The 23510-nt window shown below is 34.1% G+C and overlaps 1 protein-coding gene across 1 annotated transcript in view; it reads right to left on the bottom strand.

Moving 5' to 3' along the window:
* Positions 1-23510, bottom strand: part of tcf12 (transcription factor 12) — a 154540-nt gene that overhangs the window by 113989 nt on the left and 17041 nt on the right. The window contains exons 4-5 of the mRNA XM_059359131.1: positions 15108-15181; positions 3780-3882 (exon numbers count right to left, since the gene is read on the bottom strand). Of these exons, the coding sequence (XP_059215114.1) occupies positions 3780-3882; positions 15108-15181 (177 nt within the window). The remainder of the gene's footprint in view (positions 1-3779; positions 3883-15107; positions 15182-23510) is intronic.

Below are 23510 nucleotides of genomic sequence, written 5' to 3'. Positions count from 1 at the left end.
ACAGGTAAAATGAGGATAATCTCTAGTTCTATATTTTTTATATATATTTGACATTAACATTTGACATAAGTCCCTGAAATTGCGTTTATAGTAGGCGGCGGCTATTATGTTTGTGGAAAATGTATTAGGTTTGTGGGATTATTGCTTTAAAAGCTGCAGATTTTTATGACGTTTATGGTTTATTACATTTGCGGGTGTTACAAGCCTCTCCTGTCCTCTCCTCTCACCTCTGTGTAAACAGCCTGTAAACAGTCTGTCTGATTTTTGGTGAATATTTGTCACGTGACTGTTGATCTCAGCAGAATCAATCATGGCTTCACAGTTTTGTTGAAGAGTGCAGAATTTAATGTTTTTAACAGGATCTAGTTATTCCAAATGGTTTATGTTTAAATGAGACATACATATACACACATAAAGGGATTTTTACAGAATTATCACAATTTTAAGCTTCGTTTTAGTTTTTCCTCACAGAAACTGTCATAACCTATGATATGTTCAAGGACTGTCGGGAAGTTCAAAATTCCAACAATAATGCCTGTTTTAACCCTTTATCAGGCGAAGAACTGTATTTGGTAACTTCAGTGGATATCCAAAATGGTAATATTTCGTGAAAAAAATTGCAAATTTACTAGATTAAAGTGGCAAATCTATAAGAAAAAAAGAGTCGCAGATTTTAAGAGATTTAAAGTGACAAATCTGTGCAAAAAAGGTCAGATTTACGAGAAAAAAGTGGGGGGAAAAGCAACTTTTTTCTCGCAGATTCACCACTTTAAATCTCATAAATCTGCGCATTTTTTTCTCGTAGATTTGCCACTTTAATCTCGTAAACTTTTTTCTCTTCTGTATGTATGTAATATCCTCCAATATTTTAGGGTTAATATATATTATTATTATTATTATAGGGTTATTATAGGGTTGAAATTTGGAATTTGCAAGTATTTCAATGAGTGCCCTATTAAGGGTTAACAGTTTTTTCCTACAATAAATTGTATATTTTGGGTGATTCTTTAAAAGAAAACAAAAGTTTCAATCACGACAGCAGGATTTTGGGGTTAATGCCACGACTACTAGAGAAATTATAGCATAGCTGCATATTTCAGTGTTGTGTGCTTGTTCATTGATGACCCTTCAGGCAGGATTTAATGAGGGTGCTGAAAACTCCATAAATCCATGCAAGTCCCAGATATTACTGCAGAAAAACCATTTAATAAGACCATACTTATTTTGCATTCCAAGCCTGAGATAAGAACGTTTACAATCACGCCGTCTGCGTCTGACATATCGCTGCAACACATCACATCCATATTCTGCAGCTCAGGAACACAATTACACACACAGCTGAAAAGGGCAGAAACACACAGTGTGTGTGTGTGCACGAAACAGTCATGTGATCAATTAGAAGAAAGATAACATTTTGCTTCCATTCAGCAGCACCACTTGTGAAGTAATGGTTTTCTTGGATCAGTCTCCAGGGTCATTACATAATGAGCGTAGATGTAGTTCGCTATAAAACTGTCAAGTGGTTCCACATCAGAGAGACGCCGGGCCACACAGCTTCTAGCTCGCTTATTAAAGGAGAACCCACCCACAAATGTTGTAGTTAAAGGACGTAGTTTTGGAAATCAATATCAAAATACATAAAAAAGCATATTGGTTCAATCAAGCACACTGCAAAAAAAAGCCAACTTGTATTTTTTGGCCTAAAACAGTGATTTAAGTTGGTAAAACTTGGAAATATAAATTATTGACATTTAGGGCAATAATGTAAATTAGCACAACAAAGGAAGCCAGTTGTCTGCTCAAAAACAAGTTGGTGAGTTGTTGTTACTTATATCTTTAAGTTGGGGTTCACAACAAGGGACAATAGTTCTGATAACTCTTATTTCTTTGTTGGGAAATGCGGGAAAGCGGTGAAATTCATTAGCGAAAGCTAGCGGCTAACTGATGCTAGCGGCTAACTGATGCCAGCGCCGCTGCTTGTTACAGCTACAAGAGTAGCCATGATATATACATTTACGGTGTTTCATTGTTACTGAAACTGAATTAACCCATTTATCATTTTACAGTATTTTACTGTCATGGTTTAGCAGGTTTCTTTTTAAATCTACAGACTTTTTTTACAGTGTAAAAAAATGATCGATCAGTCAACAAAAATGCTGTTTGCATGTGGACAAAAAGCCAAAATGCAATGAAAAGACTTTGTTTGAAAAAAAATACCTGTTTGTGTGGACTAAAAACACAAAATATATAAAAGATTAAATATATAAGAAGATGAAACGACAGAATATATAAGAGAAATCACAAATGCACTGCTCTAAAAAATTAAATAATAAAAAATGCAGATTTAATTTCACTGTAAAATAATCTAAAACACGTTTATATGAGAAGGTCTTTCTACAACAGCGTGTTTAACCCCTTGCTGCCCTGCTGCCGCTGGAAGACGCTGAGGGCGGTTTAATGTCTCGGAGACGGATTCTTATGACGGAAAGCGATAGTGATGGCGTGACTGGTGGCCTGGGGGAGGGTCACCACAGAGGGGAGGGGGATTAAAGGAGGAATAAAGACAGCAGGAGGAGGAGAGAAAGCAGCCTGGAAGCCTTTCACTGCTGCTAGCTCCAGATGCATGATGTGTTTTAACTCTATCATCCTGCCTTATACACCACTTAAACATGTTTAAATGCCATGTTGGTCACCTGTATGACCTAATAATAATTGATTTTTTATTCTGACTTACTGGATCAACATTTTGAACCAACAATTTTGCTCATTTTGTGTATTTTTTAATAATTTTGTGTCTTTGTAAGTCATTTTGTGTCTTTTTTGGTCATTTTGTGTCTTTTTGTGTCTTTTTTTGGTAATTGTGTTTCTTTTTTTAGTCATTTTGTGTCTTTTATAGTCATTTTGTGTCTTTTTTGGTAATTGTGTGTCTTTTTTTAGTCATTTTGTGTCTTTTTTTGGTAATTGTATGTCTTTTTTTGTCATTTTGTGTCTTTTTTATTTATTTTGTGTCTTTTTTGGTCATTTTGTGTCTTTTTTATTTATTTTGTGTCTTTTTTAGTCATTTTGTGTCTTTTTGTTCCATATTTTAGTCATTTTGTGTCTTTTTTGGTAATTGTGTGTCTTTTTTTTTGTCATTTTGTGTCTTTTTTATTTATTTTGTGTCTTTTTTGGTCATTTTGTGTCTTTTTAGTCATTTTGTGTCTTTTTGTGTCTTTTTTTAGTCATTTTGTGTCTTTTTTTTAGTCATTTCGTGTCTTTTTTAGTCCTTCAGTCCAACATAAAATGTGATTTTGAATCTTTTTTTTACTTTCAAAACACTATCATGCTCAACAAAGAATTTTAAATGTTGCAAATGTGAACAAAGGTGTCAAATCTACCATATAAGAGGGTTCCATCCAGTTCTATCATTTTATACTAAATCTATTTGAGCTTGTCTCCAGTTTTACTTGGTATATCATCATCAAACTGAAACTGGCCTCATGGAGTTTACAGCCAGAACTTTAGAGGTAAATTTACAGTAGGGCTCCACCATGCTTTGTTTTCTAGTCTGGATGTGATGAAGAAGTCTGGATTATTTGGAGCTTTTGGAGACTCCAGAGGGTTAAAGGAAGAAATAAAGACAGCAGGAGAAGGAGAGAAAGCAGCCCTGCAGCCTGGAAGCCTTTCAGAGCTGCTAGCTCCAGATGCATGATGTGTTTTAACCTCAATCAGACAGTTTTTTCAGTCTTCCTGCTACCAAAGGGCACGAGAGACTGAGTTGAAGAGAATCACTTACTTACCCATTATGTTGGAGTTCATGAAAGGTGTTGGGGACAATCCTTCATGAGACACTAATCGACTGTCACTCAAATGATCGCTGTAATGAGGGCTGTCAGCGAAACCCTGGGGGGAGAGATTGGAATATTAAGCACATTATTGGGCAACTTCACTAATTGAGTGATACGGCATAGCGCTAATTAGTGAGAGGAGAGCACAACTGGTCGCTTATGCTAATAAACTGTCTCCTTTCTTCTGTCCTTAAAGAGGAAGAAGAAAAAAAAACAGATGTTTACGTCTCTGCTACTGACATTTTAACAGTTCACATTAATAACACATTCATATTTATAACCTCATTATTTTCCATGAAGACACAAGGAATCAGCAGACTTGTTTGTGTGGAATAAACAGTTTGTTTATCACTGTTGGTGTTTTTTTTACCTTATCAGAGATCAGTCATGCCTTGTGGATTCCTGCATTCAGGTTGTTTTTTTTAATCTGAGCACAGCGATATCATTTCAGCCTTATTCTAACCAAGAATCTGTTATTATTAGATGGATGGACATATTTTATGTTTAGTGTTACAGCAGCATAAATGGAATAAGACATAAAAAATAGATGATGGATGAAATTTACATTTAAAATATGAAATAAAGCATCTCTGTCTTCCCCTTTCACTCTGAATATCTCTCTACTATCAATAAAGCTATACAATGCCCAAAAAATATCTTTAAAATAAAACAAAAAAACAAATTGCAAATGAACAAACAAAATGCTATACAATATATACAAAATAAAAGGTAAGAATAATAGGAATATAAGTGTCAAAATCCTCCAAAATACAAAATATCTCTCACTTAACCTCAAATTATTGCGTAAAGCATTTTGCGTAACTGCATAGAAGGTGCAATATAAATAAAGTTGACTATCATTATTATCATTATTTTCATCATTAATCTTTCTGTACATCAAACCCTCATACATGCTTACCTAAATATAAATAATATGCGCTTCATAAAAGACTTCCCGGATTTCTCGACACACGCTCCGAAGCCTCGGCATACTCCGTCACATCACTATAATTATGGGTCGTATTTAATTTTTGAGGGGAAAACAGTCTGACGCTTCATACTGCCAATTTATCATCACCAGCAGAGCTAAGAACTAGGGTTGTCAAAAGTATCAATACTCAAAAAAGTATCGATACTAAAATGTTGTATCCAGATACGATACTCATTTTAAAAAGTATCGAGTATCTGAAACTTGTTATCATAGTTGCAGTTTCTTTTTGCACAACTGTTTTTATTATAAATATTTAACCAGTGGATTTTAAATAACTTTCTGATCAGGGTAGGGTTGTCAAAAATATCAATACTCAAAAAAGTATCGATACTAAAACGTTGTATCCAGACATGATACCCATTTTTAAAAGTATCGATACCTAGCCAAGGAATGAACACTTGAGTTAAGTTATTGTTATTTTTTTATCAAGCTTGCCTAATATTGTGCACAGCATACAACCTCAAAATATTGTTCTAATTGTTATTGTTTATCGTATTTATTTATTTTTTGCACTACCTCAAAACTGAAGCTTGTTATCATAGTTGCAGTTTCTTTTTGCACAACTGTTTTTTATTATAAATATTTAACCTGTGGTTCTGTTAAGTTTTACATGTTGCATTTTTCTTGTTAATAATAAAAAAATTTGTGTTAAATTTTGGGGTCTTTGTTTTTATCCTTGAGGTATCGAAAATGGTATCGAGTATCGAATATTTTCCTGAGTATCGGTATCGGGTTGAAAATTTTAGTATCGTGACAACCCTAGTCACATCACTATAAATATGGGTCATGTTTCATTTTTGAGGGGAGAACAGTCTGACGCCTCATATTTGTTCTTAGCTCTGAGAAAAACAACTTGTCCTGGAGAAACATTTGCTTTATCTTTATCACAAAGCATCTATAGAACGAACTACATCTAGACCCTAACCATCAACTCGTGTTCATCTTCAGGTTCCCATTCCATCTGTATGATAACAGGAGTTATATACTGTACAGCCTGACGGAGAATAAGAAGGTGTTGTTACATAAAAAGAGGAAGAAACAGAGAGATGCAATCCTGCGTCACTCCCTGCTACCTGCAGCTTAAAAAAATTGCCTTTTTGTCCTGCAGCTTAACAGTGCCTTTTCATGACAGTTATCAGCTTCAGGGGCTTAGGTCTAAATATCGGTCACAGTATGGTTTTTGAAACTCGGGGTCCCATGTAATAAAAGATACTCTGTTACAGTGCTAATCCCAAGCCCTGTGAAAATCCTCCTGTGCTCCAGTCAAATACATCTCCCCAAACTACATTAGCTCCCAGCAGAGGGACCGAGCAGCAGCCGGCTTGCATTTCTATAGAGCTATTTTCACCAACTCATACCCTTTGCATTCAACATACAGTAAAAGAAGGAGAAAAAAAAGTAAATCTTATTATCTATCTTTTTGTTGTGAGTGGATGGTGATGGAGTAATTTCAAAGGCAGTGGAGTGTTGTGCTGTGTCGAGGGAATCCTCAGAGATTCCCTATTGTGCTGCTGCCAGGCCGCACACACTGTTAATCACACCATGAACACACTCAATAACAACAACAGCCTCTAACACACACACACACACACACATATACACACACACTCACACATACACTAACGGCTAACGTAAGCAGGCCGACAGCATCTCCTCTCTTCTGCAGCAAGACGAGGAAAATGCTGGATTCCACACACACAGTAAAAAAAACTGTTGTTTTTATGGTAAGAAAACAGCTGCTCAGGAAGAACTCAGGACAAAGTCGGATCAATGATAGGTATTATGGTTTTGCCAAAAATGCTTTTTGTTCGAGGCCAGAAATTCCAGTCTGTCCACCTCTGGCTGCTTTCACTCTGCCAGAAGATTCCACAGCTGTTAATTCTGTTGATTGCTCTGCTCTGATTGGTCGACCCCAACGCTTTGATGCTTTGATGTGATTACAGTTACAAATACACGCACGCACAGACACACTGGTCATTTTATGTAATTACAGTTACAGATACACGTACGCACACATGCGCGTGTAAGCGTGCACACTCCTCCAGATACACATGCTTCACACACACACACACACACACACACACACACACATATGCGCGCGTAAGTGTGCACACTCCTCCAGTTACACATGCTTCACACACACACACACACACGCAGGTAACTTTATTTGATTTTTTTTTACACACACACACATGCACGCATAAGCGCACACACTCCTCCAGATACACATGTTTCACACACACACACACACACACACACACACACACACACACACACACACACACATTTTGAGGTTAAAGGGCATAGGTTGCTGTTTAAATAAATACTTGAAATACTTGATATACTGTGATATAGTAATATTATAATTATACTGGCCTTATTATTATTATTATTATTATTATTATTATTATTATTATTATTATATTATTATTATTATTATTATTATATATTATATACTGTACCATTACTATATACTGTCTAGTCACAATAACACTATTACCATCATATCATCAGTATAATTACCATCGTCTCTTGTTGTGTCCTTGTTCTATTCTGTGTTTTTTTTTCTATTATCGTTGTTATTCATTCTACCTCAGTATTTTATTCTATCTATCTATCTATCTATCTATCTATCTATCTATCTATCTATCTATCTATCTATCTATATCTATAAATGTGGTTGAACTATTCCTTTAACAAAATATTGGAAAGCATATCCACCAAAAAGTCTTCCTTAATTGTTATGATTCCTACTGTCAATCCAGGCTCAGTGTGTGTGTGTGTGTGTGTGTGTGTGTGTGTGTGTGTGTGTGTTGTATCATCAATCACAGGTCCTCATCATTCCCTAACTCTGGCTGGTGTCCTACATCCATGTGAGACACTAACCCAGGCTGTCACGCTGCCAGGGGGGCTCCTATTGGCTGAATATCTGTCAGCTCAGTGTGGCGGCGTGTCACGCCTCGCCCCCCGATCACCCGCCGCCACAACAACGTTTAAAGAGTCCTCTCTCTCTCGTCCCAGGTGGACGTGAGGCTGCATGTGGCAGCTCGGGGAAGCGATGATGTGGTGGTGATGGATGTGTGTGGGGTCGGGGATCCAGTCGGGGCAGGGCGCTGGGGAGGGGGGAGGGGGGGTGGCGAGGTGGTGGGCACGGCCCCGGCTGTCAGAGCGCCAGCCTCCAGCCACAGCTGGCCACGATACAGCGGCTGGCTGGGAGCCAAGGTCAGCGCGGCGGGATGGGACTCTTCACAGTCCACTGATCACACTCAGAGCTGAAACCAGCTCAGGGACAGACGGAGTCCCTCTGTAGACCGCTAGACTCTTACTGCAGCCTTGGACACATACTGAGAATGAAGTTTGGGAAATAGAACTCGTTTTTAAATCAAATATTTGATTCTCAGTTAACAAAGTCATGAAAGGAAACTAGTCTAATCTTATGACCATGGAAAATATTTTCACCTTGGAAAAGAATAATATGTTCTTGTATCTTGTTCTAGAATATAACGTTTAACTTACAAGTATGAAATAGAGAATGACAGGAACACATCTTCAAATCTAAAGATACGCAGAAACAACACATGATTGGGTGAGAATGCACATTGTTCTTTTACATCTTCATTATTATTAGGGTTGTTTCCACTAATTTGAATACGAGCAGTCCGGAGCATGCTTTTGTCAGGACTTTTTTCTTCCCTGTAGAAGAGCAGGATCTTTTTTCTCCCCTGAAAACAGCCTGGTTACTGATTGGATAGATCGCTAAGTAGGATGTGACGTAGTACTCTACACAACAACACACGCCATTTGTAAAAGCCGGCAAAGCAGTTTTTCCAACGTATCGACTTTTTTGCTGACTTTAGCGACTTTTCAGACCCCCTTAGCGACTATTTTTCAAGAAAGCGACTGGAGACAAATACAGCGACTCCTTCTTACTCTTAACTAGCCGCTAACGAGCCGGAGGCTTGTTAAGAATATCCTCCGTTAGCTGCAGTTAGCTACAGTTAGCTCTGTAGCAGTACAGTGTGTATGTGCTAACAGGTTAACAGTTAGCTCTGTAGCAGTACAGTGTGTATGTGCTAACAGGCTAACAGTTAGCTCTGTAGCAGTACAGTGTGTATGTGCTAACAGGCTAACAGTTAGCTCTGTAGCAGTACAGTGTGCATGTGCTAACAGGCTAACAGTTAGCTCTGTAGCAGTACAGTGTGTATGTGCTGCTGCTGCAGGAGGTGTTCACTTAGTGATCTCTGTTTGTTTACAACAAGCACCAGACACTCGGTGCACAGTTAGTGATGCAGGTTAATTCACAATAACTATGTTTATGATCAGCGGAGACTCTGTGCATTATTAGCCATGCTGCTTTCAGCTGCTGACATTGTGCACAGTTAGCGACGGTGAAAACCATACGTCATCTCCAGAGTCTCTAAATCCCTCTGGGGGCTAACTTGTAGTTGAAACACGCAGAGTGAGCGGACTTTTGAGAGGGCGTGGCCTGAGACTTTCCCGGTGGACACTTTTGCCAATAGTGGAAACACGGCTATAGACACTAATGTTAACTGGGACCAGAAATTTCTAGAAGAAAAACAGAAAAAGACGGTTTTAAATCTGCCATGTTGATCACAATTTTTTTACTACAGACATGAAACTGACATCATCGCGTTCAGAAGAGTCTTTTCTTTCTCATGATACTAATATTTTGTGGTTATGACTCACGTTTTTTGAAAAAACTAAAGTAGTTTGAGGGGTGCAATCTCCATTAAATATACATATACATACAGGACTTTTCAAACTTTTTCAATGTTTTTGAAGTCGTCTTTACTTATTCATACATTCATATATTATTGGTATATATTAGGTATTATTCAACTGTTAAAGCCAGAAATTCACGCTCCAATTTGTTCAGAAATGACTTTCTCTTTTAATTGATTGTTTAAAATGCACTTGAGTGAAATGAGTACGAGTCCCTTTTCTGCACCTTTTTTTTTATAGAATGTGGGAAAATATGGTTTGTAATAGCACTACAAAACAAGACAGAAAGTTTGGTTATTCCAAATATATATTAATATAGAAAGTAGGTTTATTTTAAGCCTGTTTGCCCACTTATATTACACGTCTTTTTTCCAGTTCACTGCAGGTACTTTCCTAATATACTGTATCATTTTCATATCTGTACTGAAATAGTGGCACATTTATAGTGACAAAAATAGACAGAAAGCCTTTAACAGCACTAGTAACGTTCATCTGATACAGTGTAATATTAGAGCATTACACCACTAATACACATGATTTAATCTTTAACAGATAATCTAAAAAACGTCTTTCTTTTTTTAATTAAAACAGTAATAATGTGTACAATATACACAGCTAAACTCCATTTTTAGTCACCTGACTCTACAAATGAATGTTGTAACAACTTTGAGCATTTTCAACTGATATGTCCTATAAAAAAGTGATTTAATGGTCATCAATTAATGATTTATTAGAGGAATAGTGCTGGGGAAAGTTCTGGTAAAGCATGGCCTTTACTGTGTTATTAAACAGTACTAAAATGCAATTTTTGTTAAAAAAAAAAATTATTTAAACAGATTATTGTACACTGTAAAAAAAAAACCCCTGTTGTTTTTACGGTAAAAAACCAGGAGCTGTGGTTGCCAGAACTTTACAGTAATAAATACGGTGCAACTTTTTCTAATATTACGGTAAAATTATATTAGCACTTTTGATTTCACATTTAAGATTTTTTTTTTTTTTTATTATATTTTACCGTAAAAAATAAAATGTTTTTCCATCAAAAGAAACGCTGATCTGCCATATAACATACATTTATAATTTTATAATACATTTATAAATGCTGCATAAATTAAAGATTTTACCATTAAATATTACATTTCTGTTAGAGATATGGTCTTTAGTACATTTAAAAAAGTATTTTTTGAAAAAAAGAAATGCAAAAATGATGGCTTGTGTCTATATTACAGTATATTTTTTTGCTACAAACACAGTGCCAGTGTATTTTACAGTGGAGTAATGCATTTTTTTTTTTTTTTTAAATAAAACTGTAAAAAATACAGTTTATGCATATATATACATATTCATTGTTACTGAAACTGAATTAACCCATTTATCATTTTACTGTCATGGTTCAGCAGTTTTTCACCATAAAATCTACAGATATTTTTTACAGTGTAGACTACTGGAGTTGATAAGAAATGCTGCTCACTTTTTAAATCAGAATATATAGGATTTAATATTTTATAGCTATATAAATCAGGTCTCTCAATACAAATGGTGTGTGTGTGTGCAGCTGTGTGTGTGTGTGTGTGTGTGTGTGTGTGTGTGTGACATGTGCTTGTTTGCGTGCACGCCTCATGGTGGTGCAAACAGCTGTCTGCTGGCTGACGCTGGGCCTTGCAATGTCACAAACACTTATTTATCTGCACCTGGAGCTCACATATCTCAAGCGTCTCTGTCTTCTAATTCAAATCAAGCTGCCTATGTTACCATCGCCTGTAGATGTTCATTCGGGAAGGGCACCGAGAAATAAACAAGGTAACGCAGCCCGACTGGCTCTGACATTTAACTGGAATCTAATGGAAAGTGACAGGAGATTGACATTAAATGAAATTCATACAGGGCATCCAGAACAAGCAACGTGTGAGGGACAAACAAACGTTCACACTCCATCTTCTCACTGGAACAACAATACAATACAGTTTATTCTATATCATTATTATTATTATTATTATTTTTTTATTATTATTATTATTATTATTATTATTATTATTGTTATTATTATTATCATTATTATTATTATTATTATTATCATCATCATCATCATAATAATAATAATTATTATTATTATTATTTTAATTAGTAGTAGTAGTAGTAGTGGTAGTAGTAGTATTATTTTATTATTATTTTTATTATTATTATCATTATTATTATTATCATCATCATTATTATTATTATCATCATTATTATTATTATCATTATTATTATTATAATTATTATTATCATTATCCTTATTATCATCATTATTATTATCATTATCATCATTATTATCATTATTATCATTATTACCATTATTACTATTATTACCATTATTATTATTATTATTAGTAGTAGTAGTAGTAGTAGTAGTAGCAGTATCATCATTATATCATTGTTATTATTATTATTATTATTACTATTATTATTATTATTATTATTATTGTTATTATTATTATAAGTGTTATCATTAGCATTAGCATTATCATTATCATTATCATTATCATTATCATTATTATTATTATTATTATTACACTAATGCAATTGAATCTTGCACTTTTTTGGTGCAAGATGCCAAAATATAATGTGAACTCTTAATGTTGGACAGAAGATTTACTTGCAGAATATAATAAAATGTGAAAGAAAGAGTTAATTTGTGCTTCATATGAGTCATGGACAAGATGTTTGGATGTGCTGGAGAAAACTATTCTCTTATTTATGTGTCATTCTTCTCAGCGCTGCCCATACTGTCTGCCTGAAGGCAATTTTCCAATGTTTTTTTCTTTTAAAAAAAATGATATGACTATGAATAAGTTGTGCCTCTGGCTGCATCAGTTTCTGATTACTGGAGACGAGGGTGGAACCATGTTGGACCAAATCTAATAAGAGTCATCAAATACTAGTCGCTGGTGCCATTTGCAGTAAGAAAAACAATTTACTGGAAATACACTAGTGCAGTAAGGACAAAGATAAATATGGGCTGAAATATGTGCCACCAGAAACTGAATTTGAATTATTTATATTTGAATTTGGATATCTTAACTTGAATAATTTCATTAAAAACTGAATTTGAATCAAATAATTTGAATTTGTATTGTTCAATTTGAATCATTGCATTGAAAAACTGAATCTGAATTGCAATTTGAAACTGAATTTATTTGTTTGGAACTGAACATTCAGTTCTCACAATTCAAATTCAGTTCGCAAAATTCAATTTAAAGTAAAGCATATTAAGATCATAACTCAAATACAACAACTTCCTTACTTACTACTACTAATAATCAATAATTCTGAGGTTATTGAGGGAAAACTCTTAGTTAATGTCTTACTGGTTGTATAATAAGGCCATGCAGAATAAGGCATTAATAAGTACTTAATAATGACTCATTAAGAGCCAATATGTTACTTATTTGCATGCTAATAAGCAACTAATTCATGTTAAATATGTGTTCCCTAATATAAGTGTTACCAAAAAAAGTTTTTTCATTGCATTTAATGTATTTTTACCTTTTTACTGTTGAAAAAACAACAAAGAGATCTTAAAAAAGAAGTGGTTGCCTGGCTGGAAACTATTAGAGGTGGGGAAATAAATCCAAACAGTATAGTATCACAATTTTTTTTCTGGGCAACAATATATCAATTCATGGCTACTAAGTATCAATATTTATCGTCCTGGCGGCCGTCAGTATTTACGTTTTTGTTTTTTTCCCGGAGGTCGTATCAGGCTCACTTTTATGAATAAACTGGAGATACTGGTGTCATATGAAACTAGAAGATCTAAGGAATCTACAGGTACCATGTGTGTCAGGAACCATGTTAGCCCAAATCTAATAAGAGTCATCAAATACTAGTCGCTGGGTGCCATTTGCAGTAAAAAATACAATTTACTGGAAACACACTGGTGCAGTATGAACAAAGATAAAGCCTGTGTGAAGGCATGATGTGTGTGTTACTGTAGCTGAGGACAGATCTCTGCTGGTGTTTACAGGATGTGACTGTTAGTGAGGAACTAACCAGACGAGTGAATCCATTCAAACGTTGCATAAAACATGAATCACCTGCAGCGTCACGCTGTCAGCCTGTTTCACCACTTCAACAGTTCTTACTGCTGCTAAAAACATGCACCACTATGATCATCCTTAGTTTTGTACTGAATTACTAATATTTTTATTATGTACTGCATATACTGTGTTTACCTTTAACCTATTCTCATGTGTTCCTCTTAACTACTTTTGATAGATAATGTTACGCTGCTGTAGCATAAAAAATATACTTGTGGATTTATAACGTGTCTATCCATCCATCCATCCATCCATCTATCTATCCATCCATCTATCCATATATCTATATATCCATCCATCCATTCATCCATCCATCCATATATCCATCCATCCATCCATATATCCATCCATCCATCCATATATCCATATATCCATCCATCCATCCATCTATCTATCCATCCATCTATCCATATATCTATATATCCATCCATCCATTCATCCATCCATCCATATATCCATCCATCCATCCATATATCCATATATCCATCCATCCATCCATCCATATATCCATATATCCATCCATCCATCCATCTATCCATCTATCATCTATCCATCCATCCATCCATCCATATATCCATATATCCATCCATCCATATATCCATCCATCCATCCATATATCCATATATCCATCCATCCATCCATCCATCGGCCATATATCCATATATCCATCCATCCATATATCCATCCATATATCCATCCATCCATCCATATATCCATATATCCATCCATCCATCCATCCATCCATATATCCATATATCCATCCATCCATCCATCTATCCATCTATCATCTATCCATCCATCCATATATCCATATATCCATCCATCCATCCATCCATATATCCATATATCCATCCATCCATCCATCCATCTATCCATCTATCATCTATCCATCCATCCATATATCCATATATCCATCCATCCATATATCCATCCATATATCCATCCATCCATCGGCCATATATCCATATATCCATATATCCATCCATCTATCCATATATCCATCTATCCATATATCCATCCATCTATCCATATATCCATATATCCATCCATCCATCCATCCATCCATCCATCCATCCATCCACAAAATGCAGTTAATCAGTTAAATCTCAATATATTGTATCACTATATCGCAAAATGCTTAAAATCGCAATAATATTGTATCGTGATTCAAGTATTGGGATAAAATCGTATTGTGGGGTTTCCATTTTAGTCACTCTATCTTCTTATAATTTAATATACAGTTTTACATCAACTTAACATTGAAAAGGTGATATGAAAGCACAGAGTGTGTAACAGGAGACAGAAGCTGCCTGGTGGTGGTGTTGGTGGTGGTGGTGGTGGTGGAGGTGGTGTTATGGACCAGGTGAGACAGTGAGAGTGTCCAGGTTTGATGTAATGAGTGTTAAATGATGATGTGCTGTGGAGCAGAAAGGCCATCCAGCAGCGTTAAGGTGAGGGTCAACCTACCCGCGAGGACTCATAGGGGGGACTGGTCTCAGCACCTGGGGCCCAGGACGCTTGGCTGGTCCGCTCCTCCAGACCTGTCAGAGAGAGAGACGCACGAGTCCGTCAGCGAGTCCAGGTCACTCACACAGGTCACTAACATCCACTTTACCTCCATCCTGAGTGTCTTTAACTAGTGAACGACTGATTCACAGAGACAGAACTCAACGTTAAACACACACGTTAATGCAGCGACCCGAGAATGAGGTTATCACAATGTTTCTGTTTAAAATAAACACTGAATATGGACAATCTCCATTCATATTCTGTTGTTAGGACTCAAGTTTTTTGAAAAAAACGATAGTAGTTTGAGGGGTACGATCTCTATATATACATATACGTTGGGAATTTATCCCAAAGATTTTAAACATACAAAGAAACAGACTAAAGCATGGGTGTAAAACTCGTGGCCCATGGGCCAATTGCGGCCCTCGTGATGATATTTTGTGGCCCCCACCTTGATATGAAAGTTTAATGTGAGTTTTATATGAATGGCACTTTACCGTGTTGTGTGTGGAAGGTCCCTTTAATTACTTTTTTTGGTTATTCTGTGTCTTTTTTTAATAATTGTGTGTCTTTTTTGGTAATTCTGTCTTTTGTTGTCATTTTGTGTCTTTTTTAAAGCAATTTAGTGTTTTTTCAGTAATTCTGTGTCTTTTTTAGTAATTTTGTGTCTTTTTTGGTCATTTTGTTTCTTTTTTAAGAAATTTAGATTTTTTCTGTCATTTTGTGTCTTTTTTGGGTTATTTTGTGTCTTTTCAATACCTTTGTGTCTTTTTTGGTAATTCTGTGTATTTTTTTGTCATTTTGTGTCTTTTTTGTCATTTTGTGTCTTTTTTAAGTAATTTAGGGTTTTTTTTGTAATTTTGTGTCTTTTTTGGTCATTTTGTGTCTTTTTTAAATTATTTCTTTTTTTCTGTCATTTTGTGTCTTTTTTAAGTAATTTAGATTTTTCTGTCAATTTGTGTGTTTTTTGGTCATTTTGTGTCTTATTTGTAATTTTGTGTCTTATTTTGGTCATTTTCTTTATGTATGTTATCATTTACTTTTGTTCGCCTTTTATTATAGAACTTGAAAACTAATTAAAAAATATTGTTTAAAAAAATATGACTTTTCAAACTTCTTCAAAGTCTTCTTTACTTATTCATACATTCATTTATTATTGGTATATATTAGATATTATTCAACTTTTAAAGCCAGAAATTCACGCTGCAATTTGTTCAGAAATTACTTTCTCTTTTAATCGATTGTTTAAAATGCACCTGAGTGAAATTAGTCTCTTTTCTCTACCTCTTTTTTCTAAAATGTGGGAAAATATGGTTTATAATAACACTACAAAACAAGACAGAAAGTTTGGTTATTCCAAATATATATTAATATAACACAGGTTTATTTTAAGCCTGTTAGCCCACTTATATTACACATCTTTTTTCCAGTTCACTGCAGGTACTTTCCTAATATACTGTATCATTTTCATATCTGTACGGAAATAGTGGGACATTTATAGTGACAAAAATAGACAGAAAGTGCTTTAACAGCACTAGTGAAGTTCATCTGATACAGTGTAATATAAGAGCATTACACCACTAATACACAGGATTTAATCTTTAACAGATAATCTTAGAAAACTTCTTTCTTTTCTTTCTTTTAATTAAAACTTTACAAGACATAATGAGTTCAAAATGTTCTTTTTTCTACAATAAATCTTTTAAAATATTGCCAAACCACCAAGTTGAAGTTAAAATTAACTGGCAACTTTTTTTTTAAATAACTGATAAACCACCTGAGGCACATTTCAATAAAAAACACCAAACATTGTGTGTTCCAGCTGCTTAAATGGATGAATGTTCTCAGTTTTCTATCATCTGTAATACATTATTTTGTCGGTTGGAAAAAAAAAAAAAAGTCTATTTGTCAAGTTTGACTTTCTTTCACACTTTTCTGACATTCAAGACAATAAATAAAAGCATGTTAATGTTAAATGTCTAGATATCAGCTCTTAAAGTAAACTCTTATCAGCTATTTTTGTTGTTATCATTATATTTATCCAAACAAATGTACCTTTAGTTGTACCAGACATTAAAATGAATGATAAACTGAAGAAAACAAGCTTTTCTATGACTGTATTTTTGGTCATTTTGTGTCTTTTTAGTCATTTTTACACCAACAGTCATGGAAATATTCTTGATAATAACCAAAATCATTATCAATAAAACCATGGAAAAAGTCTAGATATCATAAAATCATAAACTCTTATCAGCTATTTTTGTTGTTATCGGTTTGTCAGTTGGAGAAAAAAACAAGTCTATTTGTCAAGTTTGACTTTCTTTCCCACTTTTCTGACATTCAAGACAATAAATAAAAGCTAGAATGTGTTTTTTATTATCATTAAATTATTATTACAGGCAAGTTTATAATGTTTGTGCAATCTCTCTTTTTTTATTGTATGTAATTTATGAAGGTAACTCTTGTTTGTTGTTCTATTGTTTTAGGTTGACAGCAGCTGTGGAGAACTACTGCCGGAGCTAAATAACAATAAAGAATATCTCCTCTTACAGCTTCATTATTTTCATTTTGCTGCCAAAACAAATCCTGAAATCTACAACATCAATTCCTAAAAAGTTGGGACGTTTTCTAAAACATAAATAAAACAGAATGTGATCCTTTTTGACATAAACTCAATTGTGATGTGTTCAAATTGATTCACTTTTTAAGGTCTGATCATCATCTCTCTCAATAAATCACATGTTGGGGTTTAGGAGTTTACAGCAAACTATGTTTTTTCCAGTTTGTTAATGATTAAGGGAAGTGACTAATTACTCTCTTAAAGGTCACGCGTCACTACACGAACACATACAGTCATGGAAAATATTATTAGATCATTGTTTACTTCTGTTTCAGTTTGTGTCTTTTTTTAGTCATTTTTACATCTATTTATGGTCATTTTGTGTCTTTTTTAGTCATTTTTAATACTATTTTGGCCAATTTGTTTCTATTTCAATAACTATGTGTCCTTTCTTGGTCATTTTTGCATCTATTTTTGGTCATTTTGTGTCTTTTTTAGTCATTTTTGCATCTATTTTTGGTAATTTTGTGTCTATTTTAGTCATTTATTACATCTACAGTCATGGAAACATTCTTGATAATAACCAAAATCATTATGAATAAAACCATGTTAAATGTCTTGATATCAGCTCTTAAATTAAACTCTTATCAGCTATTTTTGTTTTTATCATTATATTTGTCCAAACAAATGTACCTTTAGTTGTACCAGGCATTAAAATAAACAAGAAAGTTCAGAAAACAAGTTGGTCTAATATTTTCCATGGTGTCATTAAGTTTGATTTACATACATTTTCATCTAAAAATAGACATTGTTTGTTTCCTGTGTACTAAAAAGTGAGTCATAACTTTGTGATTTGTCAGTGATGAATGCCAGGATCCTCAGACAGCTGAGCTCTGGAACTTGAAAAACTCATTTTTAAATGAAAGAAAACCTCGAAGCTTCAAAAGTCAAACAGATAAACAAATAAAATCAATAACTCTTATCAACTGCAGAGAAAGACCATCTGGCATGTATTGAAAAACATAATATCTGATCTTTGGAATCTAATTTCTGAGATATAGTCTGTAAAATATTTGATGCCTCAATTGTTGTTGCTGTTTGAAACAATATTGTGTTGCAGTAAAAGCCAAAAGTTATTGATTGTCCCTGTTGTAATTTAATCTGTCTCAGTAAAATGCAATAGCCTATGTTCATTTTTAACTTCAAATAAAACAGGAATCTGATTTAAAGAAATCGTGTATGCTCATAAAAATAATAATACAGCATGCAACAACAAAAACATTTTCAATATCGAGGGGATTTTTTCTTTAAAAAGTAACAAATGATATGCACTGTGGAGCCTCCTAAAGCATGTTAGAGATATAATTAAAAATTAACTCCTTGATGTCTGTTTTATCTTCTTCTTTATCTGATTTTGCTTTATTTCAGATAAATTATTGTATAAATATTGCCGTAACTACAACTCAAAACCAAAGCAGACTGCAGTGAGTTCATTTATCCTGTTTAAGTTTATTTGATAGGAATATTATATAATTTTTAAAAAGTGAGATAAAATTATATTAAGACTAAAATATCACATTTCTTTATATATAACGTCTAAACTACGCACATCTTTGAATAGAGTTGTTAAACACTTATTTAAATATACTTCACTACATACACTACACAACATAATTAAATTAAAAATGTTTATTCACTGAAAACTAAATATAAAAGCTGAAAGAAGACATTGTTGTTTCTGCTCTCTGTTTATCATCACTATTAGAACCTTTTATAGCAAAACCAGAGTACAGTAGCTACATTTTTTCTCGTAAATCTGCGACTTTTTTCTCGCAAATTTGCCACTTTAAATCTCTTAAATCTGCAACTTTTTTTCTTGTAGATTTGCCACTTTAATCTAGTAAATTTGCAACTTTTTTTCTCAAAATATTACCAGAAGTTACCAAATATAGTTCTTTGCCTGATAAAGGGTTAAAGCATTTTTTCTCAGTTTTACTCTTTGTATAGTTACTGCAGTTAGACTTTGTAGGGCAGAATAATAATAAAAAACTGACACAATTAAAAACAAAAAACTCCAATAAAAGCAGAAGTAGAATCTGCAGCTCAGCCTGTATTTACAGATGAAAACAGCCTCTGATTCACGTCAAAGTATAGCTCAGCAAGCGGCTTAACACAAAGACCATAGCTAGCTTTTAGTCATTTTTACATCTATTTTTGGTCATTTTGTGTCTTTTTTGGTCATTTTCAATACTATTTTTGGACAATTTGTTTCTATTTTCGACAACTTTGTGTCTTTTTTGGTCATTTTTGCATCTATTTTGTGCCATTTTGTGTCTTCTTTAGTCATTTTTACATCTACAGTATAATAATAATAATTTTTAAAAATGACAACTAAAAACAAAAACCTCTAAAATAAAAGCAGAAGTAGAATCTGCAGCTCAGCCTGTATTTACAGATGAAAACAGCTTAACACAAAGGCCATCGCTAGCTTTTAGTCAATTTTACATCTATTTTTGGTCATTTTGTGTCTTTTTTAGTCATTTTTAAATTTATTGTTGGTCATTTAGTATCTTTTTTAGTCATTTTTACATCTATTTTTGATCATTTTGTGTCTTTTTTAGTCATTTTTAATGCTATTTTTGGCCAATTTGTTTCTATTTCGACAACTTTGTGTGTCTTTTTTGGTCATTTTGCATCTATTTTGTGTCATTTTGTGTCTTCTTTAGTCATTTTTACATCTACAGTATAATAATAATAATAATTTAAAAAACTGACACAACTAAAAACAAAAACCTCCAAAATAAAAGCAGAAGTAGAATCTGCTGCTCAGCCTGTATTTACAGATGAAAACAGCCTCTGATTCACGTCAAAGTATAGCTCAGCAAGCAGCTTAACACAAAGACCGGAGCTATTGATTCCACTTAACCAGGTTCAGAGCAGCTTTACGGGCTTGGTGTGCGTCACCCAGCCTATTAATTTCAAACTGAGCACTTCAATATCAAAGAGAAATGATGAAAAGGCAGCGTGATGTGGTTTTCATGCACCTATCCTCTGAAGGTAAAACAATATTCAATCTGAGATGTGAGAAATGACACGTTCTGTAAAGCGTGTAGGTAGGTGATAATTTTATAGCATTATTATACATTCATTTTAAACTGTCATGCTGCCAATCAATTCTTATTCAGAAATCTAATTATACACTTAAGCAGAAAGGCTGAGACATTTCTCTACCCAGAAACCAGAAGACAGAAGACACGCTCCAGTAGTTCCACACAAGTTTCATCCTGACAAACATGTTTTTGCTGCAGAAGACTCGTTTCCTCTTTAGAAAGTCTTCATTATTACTCCGACAGCAGCTTATATATATACCTCGGAGCCCCAACTAGCTGGTTCAGGGCCTTTTTTATACTTTTTTTTTATACTGTGGATTTCTTCTTCTTCCTCTTCCGGACGAAATTTCGTCCCGCTACTAGTCCTACAACTTAAAGAGTTGCAGGACAAATTATATATAACAACGTGCGGTTTGATCTGGATCGGTGTGCTATTACTTTTCTTTACAGAATACAGAAACTGCCCAAAATTTTGCATTGAAGTGAATGGGACGGCCGAAAAAAAATGAGCGAAAAAAAACAATAATTGGAGATTTTTAAACGTCTACTTCTCCGGCATAATTTCACCTAGAGACTCCATTTAAACTTTAAACAGTAGACACAAGTCTTGTGTATCGGTGTATTAATCCACGTTTCGATAGGTCATAAAGTTTTTTATCAATCCCTGTTCAATGACCATGATCATTTTTGGAGAAATTCTGAGATTATAATGGGTGTGTATTGCACGGAATGTTCGTGTCAGAGTGTGTGATGTCATCGCCAGAGTGTAGAGGGAGACGTAAAACTGTCAAAAAATAAATTTGAAAACTGCGCTCCAGGCCGCAAATTCCACTCTACAGAAATAATTTATACATAGAAATGTAGGAAAATTTGTCTTCTCACTCACAATCCTCTGGTAAAGCTGTCAGAGTTATAGTTTGGGCGTAGGACGCACAGATGCGCCACCAAAACCACCAACAGCCTCATTGGGTCCCATATTAAAAACGCAGGAAGATTTCGAAAAAAAGGAAGATGGAACAGGTTTTTTAGATCGCTCTAACAAAGCTATTTTTTAATTTTTCTTTAAAAAAATCATATGTAGACGTTCAGGAAGAACTCGGGGCGCTCAAAGTGAAGTCGGATCATGTATTAATCCATGTTTCGATAGGTCATATAGTTTTTTATCAATCCCTGTTCAATGACCATGATCACTTTTGGAGAAATTCTGAGATTATAATGGGTGTGTATTGCACGGAATGTTCGTGTCACAGTGTGTGACATCATCGCCAGAGTGTAGAGGGAGAGAAAAAACTGTCAAAAAATAAATTTGAAAAAAATCTCCAATTATTGTTCTTTTTCGCTCATTTTTTTTCGGCTGTCCCATTCATTTCAATGCAAAATGTAGGGCAAATTCGTATTCTGTAAAGAAAAGTAATATATAATTGTATATCAAATAAAATTTGATATATAATTTGCAACTTTGAGTTGCAGGACTAGTAGCGGGACGAAATTGCGTCCGGAAGAGGAAGAAGAAGAAATCCACAGTAAAATGACAAAAAAGACATAAAAAGACAAAAAAAAATACACAGAATTACCAAAAAAGGCACAAAATAATTAAAAAAAGACACAGAATTACCAAAAAAGACACTAAATGACAGAAAGAAAACTAAATAACTTAAAAAAAAGAAACAAAATTACCAGAAAAAATACACAAAATTACCAAAAAAATACACAAAATTACTAAAAAGAAAAAGACACAAAATTATTTTAAAGACTCAAAATTATTTGAAAAAAAGACACAAAATTATTTGAAAAAAAGACACAAAATTATTAAGAAAAGACACAAAATTACCAAAAAAAGACACAAAATTATTAAGAAAAGACACAAAATTACCAAAAAAAATACACAAAATTATTAAGAAAAGACACAAAATTATTTTAAAGACACAAAATTATTTGAAAAAAAGACACAAAATTATTTGAAAAAAAGACACAAAATTATTAAGAAAAGACACAAAATTACCAAAAAAAAAAGACACAAAATTACCCAAAAAAAAGACACAAAATTACTAAAAAAAAAGACACAAAATTACTAAAAAATAATAATTAAAGGGACCTTCCACACACAACAGGGTAAAGTGCCATTCATATAAAACTCACATTAAACTTTCATATCAAGGTGGGGGCCACAAAATATCGTCACGAGGGCCACAATTGGCCCGCGGGCCACGAGTTTGAGACCCATGGCTGAGACCAACGGTCACGTGACAAATATTCACTGAGAATTTTTGTATTTGTAGAATTTAAGGACCTTCTAAAGGGAAACTAATGAATGTGACAAAGCCTCAGAAAGAGAAACCTGAGGTCTGGTGCCAGTCACGACTCTAACACTGCTGCAGGATTCAAGATTTTCCGTTTACTGACTCGTTCGGTCAATTAACCACGTCTGTCATGGAACTTGCAACTGGACGTGCATATAAAAAAAAGAAAGCACTTAAGGAAAATTATCCTCAGCCTTTTTATACAGGCCATATGGTGGATACATTAAGTCTCCTTGAATGTCCTAAAAGTACCATGACCCTCAAGATTTTCTCTTTCCAGCATAAATTATAGCTGTAGCAACAGAATTAGTGCTGTCAGGATTCAGCACACATTTAAAGTCTAATTAAATCTGTGACTGAAGCTGTGTCTAAACACAAATCTAATGCTCCC

This window comes from Centropristis striata, chromosome 2 (assembly GCF_030273125.1).
Source record: "Centropristis striata isolate RG_2023a ecotype Rhode Island chromosome 2, C.striata_1.0, whole genome shotgun sequence".
NCBI classification, from domain to species: domain Eukaryota; kingdom Metazoa; phylum Chordata; class Actinopteri; order Perciformes; family Serranidae; genus Centropristis; species Centropristis striata.
The sequence above is the reverse complement of the archived record's forward strand: the minus strand, read 5'-3'. Positions and strand labels throughout refer to the sequence as shown.